Source organism: Apis laboriosa, unplaced genomic scaffold, assembly GCF_014066325.1.
Source record: "Apis laboriosa isolate Shangri-la unplaced genomic scaffold, ASM1406632v1 scaffold18_cov149, whole genome shotgun sequence".
In the NCBI taxonomy this organism is placed as follows: domain Eukaryota; kingdom Metazoa; phylum Arthropoda; class Insecta; order Hymenoptera; family Apidae; genus Apis; species Apis laboriosa.
In genome coordinates, this window is record NW_025222233.1 from 2,946,169 (window position 1) to 2,960,732 (window position 14,564).

Consider the following 14,564-nt stretch of genomic DNA (forward strand, 5'->3'; position numbering starts at 1 on the left):
AAAATGACAAAGTCCTGAAAGTTTCTTCTTCTTCTCCTCTCCCTTCTCCCTGTCGCGCATAGTCGCGATTCCTTTCGAATACGTCGTCGACCTTTCTAGATCGATGGACACTTGGGAAAGAAATGCTTTGAAAGTGTACACTCGCTTCATTCGAAAGAGGCAAAAAAAGTTAGATATCTTTTACAGAGAAGAAGTAGAAAAATTATTTCGATATTTTAATTTTCAATATTTTCCAATATTTCGAACGTTTTCCGAATTCTATATTACGTTCATTATTTTTTATCGTTATTCATTATTTTTTTTCGTTATCGTCGAAAAAAAATTACATACTTACCTCGAAATCATTTCTCAGAATCCCAATCTCTGAAATTAAAATCAAGAACGAAGAGAGGTGGGAAAAGAAAAACGATCAGTTTTCTAACCGGTCTCATTTATTTGGTAACTCATAGATATACACGTTAACGTTCTCTTAAACCTATAGAGAAATGAAAACGCAGGAGGACCGTGTGTCCCGTTTCACCCCCGATTCGATCTTTCAGAGGGGTGAAAATCGAAAATAGAGAGAAAAAAAAAAAGAAAAGATTAAAAAACGAATGAACGAGCCGTGACCGGCCGCGTTCTAAAATCATTAGAAAAATACACAGTTTACGTGCAAATCCTTTCAAACTGAATTAATTCTCGTCGATGTTTCGAACTTATCCTCGCGCTTAATGACGTCCACCTCGTTACCCAGGCGAATGTACCTTCTATCCCCCCTCCCCTCCCCTTCCCTATCCCCTCTATATCTCCGTATGTGTACGTGTGTGTTTTCGCACGCGTGTGTATTGTAACGCTCTCGCGTTCCTTTCGCGGGATTCGCTGTGACGATGAAATCGTTCGATTAATTCGCTCGACGTGTTCGCTCATTTACAGGTTTTTCTACTTTCGGTAATTTCCATTTGGAAATAGGGTCCTCGGTTTTTCGATACGACAGGACAGGTGAATTCTCCCGTATCGCGTTTCACACGAATTTCGAGCCGGAATAAACGTGGAAAATTCGAGCATCGTTCATTATTTCGATCCGTGTATAATTTCATTTCGTCGCGACGGAACCGACCACCGTGATCTCTCCATTCCATTTTCGTGTCATCCAGTCAACCCCGCTCGCGCCACCACCACCCTCCAATCATCCACGAACGACACATTCGTTCCGTGAAATTGAGTTCTCTGGGATGGCGTCCGGGCAATTTTGATAATGGGCGCGAAATTTGTGGTAAAAACTGGGTCGGATTGTTTTTGATCGCGCTGCAATTGGCGGATAATGCGGCTCATTCGAGCCACTTTCGGATACACGGCTTTTTTCCCATCGTTTTAACGCGTTAAACGATGGATGCGTTCGAAATACCCTTTGACAAGCGATATTTATTAAGTCGATTTCCCGTGATCGATGATTTTACGTCAAGTTTTGACCGGCTTTTAACGGTAATAGGCGTTGATTCGAGCGTATTTTCCGGATTCTGGCTTCGTCGCTTAGACGTTTTCCGATGGCTATGATCTTGATTACGAATCATGCAAATTCGTTTATATATAAATAAATAATTAAAATCGGTGGTAAAATTTTAAATAAATATTAATTTAAAATCGCGCGAAAAATATTATTTTTAAAATATATCTCGAGATGACGCGTCGTTGAAAGGATAATACACACGCTCGTTCCTATCTATACAACGATCCACGTTAAAACAGAACTTAATAGAGCGGTCACATCGAAATTAATCGCATCGGATATCGCATCTACCGCGAATCTACAATTCAAAATCGATTCGATCAGAATTACTATTCAACGTTAAACAATCCTTCGATCTCTTAAAATCGAAGACGTTCTAACTATTCAACGTTACGAATTTTCTATCATCGTCCCAATCTAACGTTGATACACACGCGAGAACAGATTGCGAAATCGATCTTCTCCTCTTTCATTTCAATATAATTTCATCATTCCGCGAAAGGAACGACAACTCAGCAAACGACGTAAAACGGGTACAATGAACGTTACGTGGATTCGTTGATACGTTCTATTTAACGTCAAAATTCTTATTATCGCACGGCCTCCTTCGACCAATCTTTCTCCTCTCCTCTCCTCTCCTTCCTCTCCTCTCCTCTTTTCTCGAGGATCGTGATCGAATATCGGTCTCTATAGAACGGATGAAAAGGAATGTTCCATTCTTACACGAACAACACTTATCTCTCTCTCTTTCTCTCTCTCTCTCGTCATCGATAATATTCGCAACAGCACTCGTAATGCGAATAATTCCGCGGCGATTTGCATCCCCTTCCGTGCGATAACTCGATACAGGATGGGAATTCGATCCTCGAATCGACCTCACCTTCGTTCCTCCACAGTGTTTTCCGGCTTGTTACTCGATTTTGCGACACCCACGGCACGTGGAACGATATTATCGGAATTGGGCGGGTTGGGTGAGTTGCAACGATGGCTTATATTTACAATTCGAGAGTTTTGCTCGGATGTGAAACTTCGGATGTCGGGAGGGGGTCGAGTTTTACGAAAGAAGATGGAAATAATTTTTGGAAGGGGAGGCGTGGAAACGAGAATCGATCTCGAGTTATCCCACTCGATTGGGATCGCGGCCAACCGGTACACACATCGACGTTTCTTGGCATCTTACACTTACTCGCGTTTAAGAATACGAATCGTACAAAACAACTATTAACGCTAGCCCGTTGCTCCCTTCGACCCTGTTATTCCACATCCAACCTCTCCGCCCCGACGAAATTTCCACTATTATCATTCCATTCTTTCGTAACTCGAAATTTATTTTTGAAAATCGTGAGATTTTCGAATTTCTCTCGGAATGGATCGTTGAAGAGAAACCCGTTGACGAGTGAAATAAATAATTCACTCGAGTAAGAAAATCCATATATATATCATAAATATATATTCCATAAATATGGAACGAAAATGGTTTCGCGTGAAATTTCGTTTATTATTAATTCACTAATCATTAAGATCAACGTTCAACTCTGTTAAAGTCGCTTTCGTTGGACGTTATAGGGGAAAGGTTTGCTGCAGAGCCTCGATGCGACAACTTTAACGTATATTCTTTCTCCCAACCTTCCTCCTCGCCTTCTATTTTCTTCTCCCTTTTATTTATACCCGAGAGGAGGAAAGTTGGCGTGCAGCGGCAAGGGACAAGGGGAGAGAGGTCGAAGTTGCAGGGTCAATCGATCCTCGATGTAAGAGCGAAACGGGTTGGCAGTTGGACAGTAATTGATCAGCTTTTCCGCTAGTTCTCCGAAATCGAGCGTTCGATCGGAGCAGTTTTTTCACTTTCTCTTAAATACACCCACCATTCACTCTCTCTCTTTCTCTCTCTCTCTCTCTCTTTCTCTCTCGTTCGTTACATAGCGTTTTTTTTTTCTTCCTCTTACTTTAGGTAGATAAGTTTAATCGGTTACTTAGGCGCGTTGATTAGTTACGATACCCAGCAGTGACCTTCCTTCCGCTTCCTTCTAGCCTACTTGTTGCACGTGCTGATACTTTCCTGCAAAATTGCGCGTTAGAATAACTTCGATTCGTTTTCTCTATCTCTCTCTCTCTCTCTCTTTTTCTTCGATCGCCATCCGTTTGTTTCGTACACTCTTCTCTTCCCGTCTTTTCCATCGAGGAGAGATTCGTCCTTATTAAACGCATCTCGCTCGTAGAATCGAATGTGGAAGAGCGCGCTTGTTGCTAATCTGCAGTTTTAATCCCCTAATAGGAATCAGGGAATCGTGGCGATCTCCGGATGGAAATAAAAAGGTGGAAGCCGGCCAACGTGTCTCTCTGTTATGGTCCGTCGAGTGATGCGTGGGTCTCTCGTTCTTCGTTCTTCTCTCGTATCCTGCCTGCCACCCTTCTCTCTTCCTCCTCGTTGTGTCTGGCGCGCAGAGCTTCAGTGAAGGAAGACGCTGGTGACGGACCTGGTGGTGTGGGGCGGCAGGTCGGGGGCCTCCGTGGGGGCCCCCTCGTACCCCTATGCGCTCAGCCCGAGCCGGTGGATCTTGGCCGAGAGGAAGTTGTGGAGGACGAACACGATCGGTTTGGGACAGCTCTCGAGGTCCAGCTCCTGGAATTTTGATTGGGGAGAAAGATGGTTAGATAGATTGGTGGTCGTGATTCGATAATGATTTGGTAAAAATGATTCGTAAAAATGAATCGAATCCTTTCAAATTCGAAATAAAGAGAAACTATTCGATCGATTGAGATATGAGGAATCGAAAATGCTTAAGGTAGAGTAGGGATTATAAATAGATCGCGATTGTTTGAGCTATATTTTTTTTTGGAAGTAGATTATCCCAGGAGTTATGAAGTTCGATATGAGAGAAAAATAGCAAATGATTAAAAAAATTATTCCTTTATTTAGACTACGATCCAATCTCAAGAAGAGATTTCCTCGTTTCTGATCGAAAATCATTATCTTCGTAGTTCCAATTTTAATAAACATATTAAGGTAGTGTAGGGATTATAAATAGATCGCGATTCTTTGAAGTATATTCTTTTCTGGAAGTAGATTATCCCAGGAGATATGAAGTTCGACATGAGAGAAAAATAGCAAATGATTAAAAAAATTACTCCTTATTTAGACTACGATCCAATCTCGAGAAGAGATTCCTCGTTTCTGATCGATCGATCAAAAATCGTTATCTTCACAGTTCCAATTTTAATAAACGTTTTAAAATAGTGTAGGGATTATAAATAGGTCGCGATTCTTTGAGCTATATTTTTTTCTGGAAATAGGTTATTCCAGGAATCATGAAGTTCAACATAGTGAGAGAAAAATAGCAAATGATTAAAAAAATTACTCCTTTATTTAGACTACGATCCAATCTCGAGAGGAGATTTCTGATTGATCTGATCGAAAAATCTTCGCAGTTCCAATTTTAATAAACATTTTAAGATAGTGTAGGGATTATAAATAGGTCGCGATTCTTTGAGGTATATTTTTTCTGGAAGTAGATTATCCCACGAGTTATGAAGTTCGACATGAGAGAAAGATAGCAAATTAAAAAAATTACTCCTTTATTTAGACTACGATCCAATTTCGAAAAGAGATTTTTTATTTCTGATCGATCTGATCGAAAAATCATTATCTTCGCAGTTCCAATTTTAATAAACGTTTTAACGATAGAATCGAGTTGAATCGTGCGATAAATAAATTTTGGAAATCTGGCAATTTACCTGTGGCACAGTGAAAAATTTCTCGTTATTTATACCAATTCAAATTAAGAGAGCGGAGCCAATCGGCGGGATCATTGTTTCTTGCACGCGGTCGATCGTTTAATAAAAAAATTCCAAGAAAGAACGGATCCCGGAGGATATTCACCACCAGCTTCGTTTCAAGGCTCTCTCGAGGGTGGAATAATTTTTCCATCGTGACGTCTGTCGCGGAAAATTCTCTCTCTCTCTCTCTCTTTCTTCTGACTTCCAACCCCTCCTCTTCCTCCCCCGCTTTGCAGAAAGATAGGCGGTAGCGTTATGAATGGCCATTGAACGGCGGGAGCGAACCGGACGAAGGTGTTTGGAGAAGATGTAAAATACGTATTCGACGGTATCGTGCTCCGGCATCGAGGGCTCTTTCAAAGTGACGAGCACAATGGGATTACTCGATGCACAGCCCTCTTTTTTCCCTCTCTTTCTCTCTCTCTCTTCACGATATCTCTCTCCTCTCGTCCGAGATAATAATCTCGATAGTCTAGGTCAATTAAAATTCTCAATACCCTCCCCGCCGCCGGGAAGAAAGAGGAGGAAGGCTTCTCTCACAATAAGTCCTCTCTCGCGTCGCGTTATTATCGAACACGTCAGCCCCAGCTCGATATTTTTTTGCTAATTTTCTTCCATTCGTCATACGGTGAGAAAATGGCGAGAAAATGTGGATCCCGTTAGGAAGGAGAGCTTTAAGGGAGAACGAACCCCTTTTGAAGGGTGGCCGTGGATTTGTATCAAGAGGGGAAGAACGCGATGAGTTTCGTTTTTACATTTTCTCGATTAAAATTTCGTGATTCTAAAAAGAACTGACTTCTTCCCTCCTTCCCTCCTTTTTTCTCAATTATATTAAAAATAAGTTTTACAAGTTTTTTAAGATAATTTGTAAGATAATTAAAGAATTTGTTGGACACAAAATCAGGTTTAGGACGGTTGAAATTGGATTCTACGTTTTATTATTATGTATTGCTTTCGAAAAATTGACGAAATTGATTAGCAAATGTGTTTTAATAATCAAGATAGGCCTGTAAGAAACGAGATCTTTCTTAATCAATCAAATTCTCAACTCATCGCGCGTTTCTCCTACGATCGTAAAAGGAAAGAGTCTTCGTTTCGAACGAAGGATTCATTTATGTATGCATGTATGTATATATTTATTCGAATATATAAAAGAAAATATTCGTGGATATAACTCACAATCTCGCCATCCTCGCCGCCAAAGTCGAGCCACAGTAGACGCGCCCCATCGTCAGCGGACATTTTCAGTTTATCGAAGGATCTTCTCCAAAGAGGGGTCGGGGAAGAGCTTGGACTCATCCCGTTGCCACCGCCTCTAGCCCCAGCCGCGTACAACGCGAAACCATCTTCGTGGTTTACAACCAGCTGACAGGCCTTCCCTTGCCACGTGCACCCTGCGACAAACAACAACGAAAGAGTGTGAAAATTAGAATTTTATCACGCGTGAATATATTAATCGACTCGACGATCACGAACAAATAACGAATTTTAATGAATCGTGTACGGATCGCGCGGATGGACGATGAGTCGAAAGACAAGAATTTTTTAATTAAATCGAATTAAATTAAATTAAACAATCGAGACGAGTGAGAAATTAACTTTTTTTTTTTTCGATAAAATTAAAATCGTCAAGTAAAATAGGAAGGTGTGCATATTTCGAGGGAATAAATGAAGTTCGGCAATGAAATCGAGTTAAATTAAACGGCAGCCAATCGGCACCGAATTGAAAAATAATTTTCACGATGAAACGGAGCTCGGATGAATAACATCGTTGAATCACGAAAGAAAAGAGATTTAAAAAAGGGAAGAAAGATAGAGAGAGAGAGAGAAAGAGGGAGGGAAAGAGAAAGGAAAGAAAATTCTCGGATGAAATCTAGGCACGAATCAAAAAAAAGAAAAAAAAGAAAAAAAGGAAATCGAAACCCGTATTCAACGATATTTCTCGCGGCAGTTTTCCATCGTCCTCCGCGTCTTTCCGGTTCGGGGTCAGGAGAAGAATTCCGCCGCGAATCATGATCGATGGAGTTCGATGCGCACGGGGAAAAAGAAGGGCTGGATATCAGGGCATTAATCTCGATTTATTATTGCACTATTCACCGTGGAAAGAAATTAAAATTCATCGAAGCGAACGCGTTGCTAACCATCGGACGAGGTTACATCCCGTTCCGGTTTTCTTTTTTTTTCTTTCTCGCACGTAAAGATGCATGCCCTCTCCCTCTCACATTCCTCTCATCCCCTTGTTTCGAACGAGATTATTCTTGGTTCTTTTTTTTTTTTTAATCTACCGTATCCCGAACCTACAGTATTATCGCTTGATAATATATCGTCTCGGTTCCTTTCATAAATCAACGGGAAAATTAGCATTTAGAATTTTACAGATAGAATAATTCTTTTATAGGGGGAAGCTTCTTTTAAAGTTCGAAGACAAAATATGATCGGTAACGGATTTCGAAAACTTTTCGACGCAAGGAATTCGAAGAAGAATTTTGAAAAATATTGGAAAAATGTACTCACGAACGGTGTACTCGCGTAACGAATGAGCGGCCGCGTGGCAGCCTTGAACGATCGCCCTGGCCCAGGCGGCCAGGTCCCTCCTCGTCTCGGCGCGTAGATGATGCGTCACCACGCCGTCCATCGTGCCCACCCGCACGGCGAAAGTCGCCGCGTGTTGCGTCGCTCCGCCGCCGCTGCTACCACCTGCCTCGTTCTGCCTCGCGGGGGACGATACCAATCTGCAAACAATTCGAAGAAATATCCTTTGTAGAGATATAAAGCCAACTTCACCTCCTCCCTCCTCCCTTCCCCCTTCTCGCTGCAAGTGAGCTTTACTGTTACGATGTAATTTGCATTTTCAGAGTCCGCATCTCTTAGAATTCGCGCGTTATTATACACGTTAAATGTTAACAATTATCGGGCGAGGGAAGATTGGTTTCTCATTGTGTGTTGTGTTCGTCTCAAGACGGCGACAAGTTCCGCCAGGAAATTTCCCCCTTTTTCTTTCTTCCCGGTTTCGTTATTGCCCGACGCTCACCCGACTTGCAAACGCCATTTAACACATTGGAAGAACGATTCTCTATCACGTTCGAGAAACGTGAAATACGATATAATGGCGGCTCTTTGTTTAAGAGACAAGAGAAGCAATTGAGTTCCCTTTTATTTAAGGGAAGCGGAAAGTAATCAAAGAGGTAGAAAGGCAGTGGGAGGGAAGGGGAGGAGATTTTCAACGTAGCGTTGCAATTTTAAAATCGTCCTCCTCTCTCTCTCTCTCTCTCTCTCTCTCGAGATAGATAGATAGATAGATAGATAGATAGATAGATAGANTAAAATAACGATTGAACATTTCGCGGTAATCCTTTCCAACTGTAAATTTTTTTTTTTAAATTTATCGCGAAAATAACACGCGATTTCAATCCAAGATTTAAAAGAAAAATCTCTAAATGATCGTCCCCCAAAAAAAAAAAAAAAAAAAAAAAAAAGAAAGAAAGAAATTTTCTTTTTTCACACGAATACGCGTATTATTCAGCGGGGCGTGAACTGCCTTCCGAGGGTGAATTACCTCGTGCGATCCACCACCATACACCCCCTGCATCGTAAAAATCGCTCGCGGCTTTATTGCGCGTGACACGGAACCGACTGACACCCGAAAAAAGTTATCCGTTTATGTTATCTGACTATCTTATCTGTCCTCTTCACCCCTCCTCCTCCTGGCGCCGCAATCCGTCCGCTGACGAATGGTCCTGACGTACGCGTACCTTCCCACCTTCGTTGGATTTATAGATTTTTCGGGAGGACGTTGGAAAAAATGCCGAGCAAAATGAGTCTGCGACGGGAAAGGGAAAAAATTAGGCGAAATATAGGCGCAATTAGTGAGATAAAAAAAGGAATCTTTAGAATTACATTTTTTTTTCTAAATTATCCATTTCAAACGCACGATCGCAGAATTATCTCTCAAATCACTTATTCCGTACGTAATTCTGAAACGCGGATATTAGCATCTCCTAAAACCGGATAATCTACTTGGAACTGGCGGAGATAGAATCGATATCTCCAATTACCCTAATTTCGTACCGAAATTTTCGAAAACATCGCACATTAGGGCTCAAAGAATTCATATATATTCTTTCTTACCCACGATCCCGACGCAACAACAACAATCCCCTAGTCGGCCTAATTTCTTGCCATCTTTTCCCCCCCTTCTCCCTTATTCTCCTCCTTTCGCGCAAAAGGATCGGATTCGGCAACACCGAGTGGATTATTCCTGTTCACCCGTTATACGAAACGCGCGCTGCGAATAATGAGCTCCGGGTTCCTGGGAGCGCGGATCCCGGGTTTCACCACCGCGAAACGTTTCCCCACTCCGCCGATAGCCGACGCGTTTGCGAAAGTTTCCGCGGCCGGAATTGCGTCGCGAGGACGCGGCCTCCGCAAACGCGTTCTACGCATATCGCCGATGTGGCGCATCGATGCGCCGTGGCTGGGAACGACGCGGGGTTGGAATAATAACGAGGGCCGTGTTTCGATTCGTGATCCTGCCCGGCTTTCCTCGAATCGGCCTCGAATCGATCCGCCACCCGCGATAATGGAATGAGGGGAGGGGGCAGTGTTTTCGGGCGACGGGAAGGTGTTGTTTCAGTTGCTCGCTCCCGTGTCTGATTTTTACCGGAATTCGTAACGCGTTGTATTAATTATAATAAATGAATAATTCTCCCGATGACAGAGGGGGATGGTGGCAACAGGGGAGGAAGGGGAGAGGTATTACGAACGGTTTAATTGGTTTATGTTCTTTGTTACCATTATTTCGCGATATCGTAATCTAAGAGGATCTATGTGATTTATTTTATAATATATATATATATGTACATAGGGTTATTATAAATAAAGGGGAAGGGGGAATTACTAGTCTGATCGATCTTACGCCTCGAGTTTTAATTAATTGTTACGTAATTTGCGTGGCTGGAAGGGAGGAAGGGTTTATTAAATATAACGGAATAAAAAAAAAAGTGTGTTCAATTTCGCGAGAAAGAAGCGGTAAAAAACAATTTTGTTTGTTATTTTCGAGCGATCTCTAAGACGAGCAATCTTGCTTCTTCGATCAAGGTTAGGATTCGACCAACGTTATTAAAACCATGGTCAATCGTGAGAGAATACTCGAAACGAGGAATGCTCGAGAGGAATCATCCGAATAATTAAACGACTGGGCGGAAGAGGAAGAGGAGCAAAAAGACTGCAGAGGAAGTGGGGGAATGGAGCGATTGCTCTTCAAACCACCGCGATAATCGAGTGTCAACGAACGAGAACGAAGGAAGCAGAGAGAGAATGGAAGAAGAGCAGAAGGAGGAGAAGGAGAAGAAGAGGAGCGAAGGAGTCAAGAAGTGGGTCAGGAAGAGAGGGTGAGAGGGGATGGAAGGGGTTGAACGGAAAAGCAGTGGACGGTAAATAAAGGCGTTAAACGAGAATGGATGTTCGTCCAAGGCCCGTAATCCCGGCCAAAAAGGAACGGAGAGGCTTGGGTGGGAGGAGGGAAGGGGAGAGGTAAACTTTCTTACCCCTGTTCAAAAGAGGGAAGAAGTGTTTCGGTCGTAGCCGAATCACTTCCGGTTTGTCTCGCAGTAAAACTAGCTTAAGTCGGTCATTTCGTACCCCTTCGTGGGCCCGACGCGGACCTCCTCGACCGGAAATAGCTTTTCGGTGCTCCACTTTTCACCTCCCTTCTCTCTCTCTCTTTCTCGTGTCTCCCCCTTTCACCTCGTCTCGCTTCGTTTTTTCGAGCCAGGACTCGGTTAAAAGTGGATTCGAAACAGCATCGACCACCACCGTTCTTTGAAGAAACTTTAGAAGAAGTTCTTGCCCGCCTCGTGGCGAAACGAACGTTGTTTCGAGATTAGATTCAATTAAGAGATATAGAAGAAGAATGGATTTTAATTGGTGGAATGAAAACGTTGATTTCCATGTTGATGGAATTAATCCTTTATTCGAATCAAATTACTTAAAATCATTTCATTCTTATTCGTATGTGCATAAGGAAAATACTTTGATAATTTTTTGAAGGATATTTATTGAAAAGAAAGATGTATATAATTTACTAAAAAAAAAAAAAAATAAATAAAATAATCTGTTAAAAGAAAAGAAGCCTCGTATGATAACATTAGGCGGGAAAACTCAATAAAGTCGTATTCTGGTGAAAATTCAAACGAGGCGAAAGCAGGATCAGCTATCGTTCGGATTCTCCTACTGGTTGACACGTTTAAGTCGGATTAAAATTTTATGCGGCAACGGGCCCGCTCCCTTGGATCTCTCTTGTTTAAAAATGAAAAAACGCTCGAACACGCGTGCATGTTTAATAAGAGGCGGGCTAACGTCCGGGTGAAATGGTGAAAAATTCACGAGCCAGACCGCACACCATCGGTCTTTACTTCGGGAACCTCTGTTGCCGATCATCTAGCCCCGTTTCCTTCTCTTTTATTTAGGCTACATTCGCTAAAACATGGAAAATGTCGCAAGAGAGTTGCACAGAATCGTGTCCAAGTCTTTATGGACTTTTACGAGCCCTAAAACTATCAAGGATCTTTTAATTTTTTAACACTTTATAATTTATAATCGAATGAATTGAACGTTATGCGTGAAAATGGGTCGTCCATTCGTGCGAGAAACGTACGATCGATTCTTCGAATTATCGAGAATTAAAGTTATTTAAAAAGATCTCGTATTATTAATTTTCGTCGTCGAGGCGAACGAACGATTTTATCATATAAATTTTAATATAGAGAATTTTGTGTGTATTATCACGGAGTGACGGATGCGTGTACAAGAATCGATAAAAAGATTGATGTATCACTGTGCCAAAAGCCTGATAGTATATGGGAAAGAGAATGTTTACTTTTCGTCCAGGCTTCGAATTTTGTGGAAATAGATCGTCCGTTCTTTCTGTCGATTTTTAACAACATTGCTCCAACGATTTGGTTAATAAGCGAAGGATAAGAGGAGTTTAAAAACGCTGTCCAAAAACTCTGCATGGCTTAATAAAAAGAAATCACAATTTGGGATAACGAGCGTGGAATTTCGCGCGTAAATAAAAGCTCGGTCGTTAAAGTCGTATAATGAAGAAAATTTTCGAGAAAAAATTCCGAGAAGAAAAAGAAACTCCCTGATCCTTTTACTCAACGACAAAGAGACGCGTCGCGCACGTCATACGCACGTCACGACCCGCGTAAAAACAGGAGCGGAAAAATGGCGAAAGAAAAAAAAAAGAGAGAAAATAAAAAACGATGGAAAAAAAGATTCTCCAGAACGAGAAGAGAAAACTTGCGAGTTCGATAACGAACGAGATCCGGAAACTACGTAAAATCCAATCTTCTCCTCTCCGCGAAGAGAGAGAGAGAGAGAGAGAAAGAGAAAAGAAAAAAATAAAAAAACTTAGCCCGGGCTAAAAGGAAGAAATAATCGCGGTTAGTCGCGCAAACAAAGAGTTACACGATGGAAAAGGGTGCGCGGAGGAAATAGGCTCGAAAGAGAGAACAAGGGAGAAAGAGGACGGGAACGTTCGGTTTCGAAAGAACGGTGGCCGGAGAAATCTCTGTACGCGCGATTCTTTCCCCTCCCCGTTCCGGAGAAAAATTTCAGCGTTAAAAATGGACCACCAGCGGTAAATTCAGTTTCACAGTGGTGCGCGCGCGTAACGTTGTTAACATCGTAATTGGCCGCGGCATCGTGCATCGTTGGATCGTATCACGTGTAACAAGTTGCTCAACGGTTGATAAGCGCGAAATAAAGTTTCGCACGCTTGATATAAAACGCGGGAAGCGAGGAGGAGGAGGAGGGCGCCTTTCGAACAAAAAAACCGCGTCACGAACATTCCAACGGAAATGATGAACGCGTTCATAATTCCATTGCATCCGGTGTACCGGCCACCGTATGCCCTCGAGTTAATCAGGCCGGGTTATTAACGATAAAATGCCCGGTAAATCGTACCCGGCAACGCTTTTTATTTTTCCTGTCCCCGTTGTTGTACGGGGCAAACGCGTATTAATATTTTTTTAGACGAGTTGACCGCCGCTTTTTGAACAAATTTGAAACACCGCTATAAGTTGGTATAATTTAGTTGTTGAAACAACCCTCTTGTTTAACTCCACTCACTGGATGTTGAATAAAAGTACGCTTCGCCCGGCCAAGTTTGAAACTCGCGCGTTAATAACTATAACTCTGCGTTATCGACGTGTGCACTGTTCTCGCCGAACTTTTTTTTTTTTTTTTTTTTTTTTAATTCATAAAATTACCCACGCTGGACTATAATTGATAAATACACGAATTTTCTTATTGAAATAATCGTATAAAGATGATTGTTAACATTATATCGATATATAATTATATACGAAAGTTGTAATTAGAGTTTTTTTATGACAAGAGCGATTTTTGTGCAATCGATCGGAGTTAGGGTAAAGAAAGAACGAAGAATGAGAGAATAGGGGAAGAAAACGGAGGGAAAAGGATTATTCCCGAGGCAAAGATTCTCGGAAACCTTTCTCGGATCGCACGTGCGATAAGAAACTGTCGACGACACGTTTGATAATTAATGACCACCCCGAGGGTTTAATTGATCCGATTCGCCATTCGATTATCGAAATCCCATCCTTCGCATCCTCCACCGCCTATAACTTTCCACCGGTGCTTCTTATTCCTTATTCTTGCTCTTTCTCAATTTTCAATTCCATCCCTCTCGTCCTCATTGTTCTCTTATTTACCAGCATCGCTCTTCTCTCTCTCTCTCTCTCTCTCTCTCTGTCTCGTCGTTCCATATTTTCCATCCGTATTTCTTTTTATCCATGAAGTCAGTCACCCAAGTGGAAATGTTTTTCCATCCCTTTCTCTTTTTCTCATTATTTCCCATAAAATAATTCAAATCGAAATTTAATTTCTCCAACTTTTCCGTTCTAATCTTTGAAAGCGTAATTGAATAAAATATAAAATGGTGGTATTATATAGGAGAAAGTTAAAAAAAAAAGAAAATATATTTCGATTAAAAAGAAGAAGAAGAAGAAATCGAGTATCGGAAGTAACAAAGAGAGACGTCTCTTCCTTCTTCTTCTCATTCTCCATTCGAATATTTCGGATTATAGTTTCTTTTTTCCTCTCTCCTCTTCTTCTACCATTTTCATAACGTTTCAAAGACGCAGCTGGAGCCTCGAGACAAAGAAACGACCGAATTAACCCTCCCCGCTCGCAATGAAAATCCAATTTCGTTTGAACTCGGTCCTTCGAACGCGGCCAAGTCTCCGCGTTTATGTCACGGTTAACTTCCCGCTGCGAC

At 41.8% G+C, this 14,564-nt stretch overlaps 1 protein-coding gene across 3 annotated transcripts in view; it reads right to left on the reverse strand.

Annotated features, from left to right (window-relative positions):
* Positions 1-426: 426 nt before the first annotated feature.
* Positions 427-14,564, reverse strand: part of LOC122712045 (beta-1-syntrophin) — a 311,081-nt gene continuing 296,943 nt past the window's right edge. For all 3 annotated transcript variants that reach the window (XM_043931334.1, XM_043931336.1, XM_043931335.1), the window contains exons 6-8: positions 7,775-7,992; positions 6,440-6,654; positions 427-4,106 (exon numbers count right to left, since the gene is read on the reverse strand). In XM_043931334.1, coding sequence (XP_043787269.1) covers positions 4,014-4,106; positions 6,440-6,654; positions 7,775-7,992 — 526 coding nt within the window. In that variant the 3' untranslated portion in view covers positions 427-4,013. The remainder of the gene's footprint in view (positions 4,107-6,439; positions 6,655-7,774; positions 7,993-14,564) is intronic.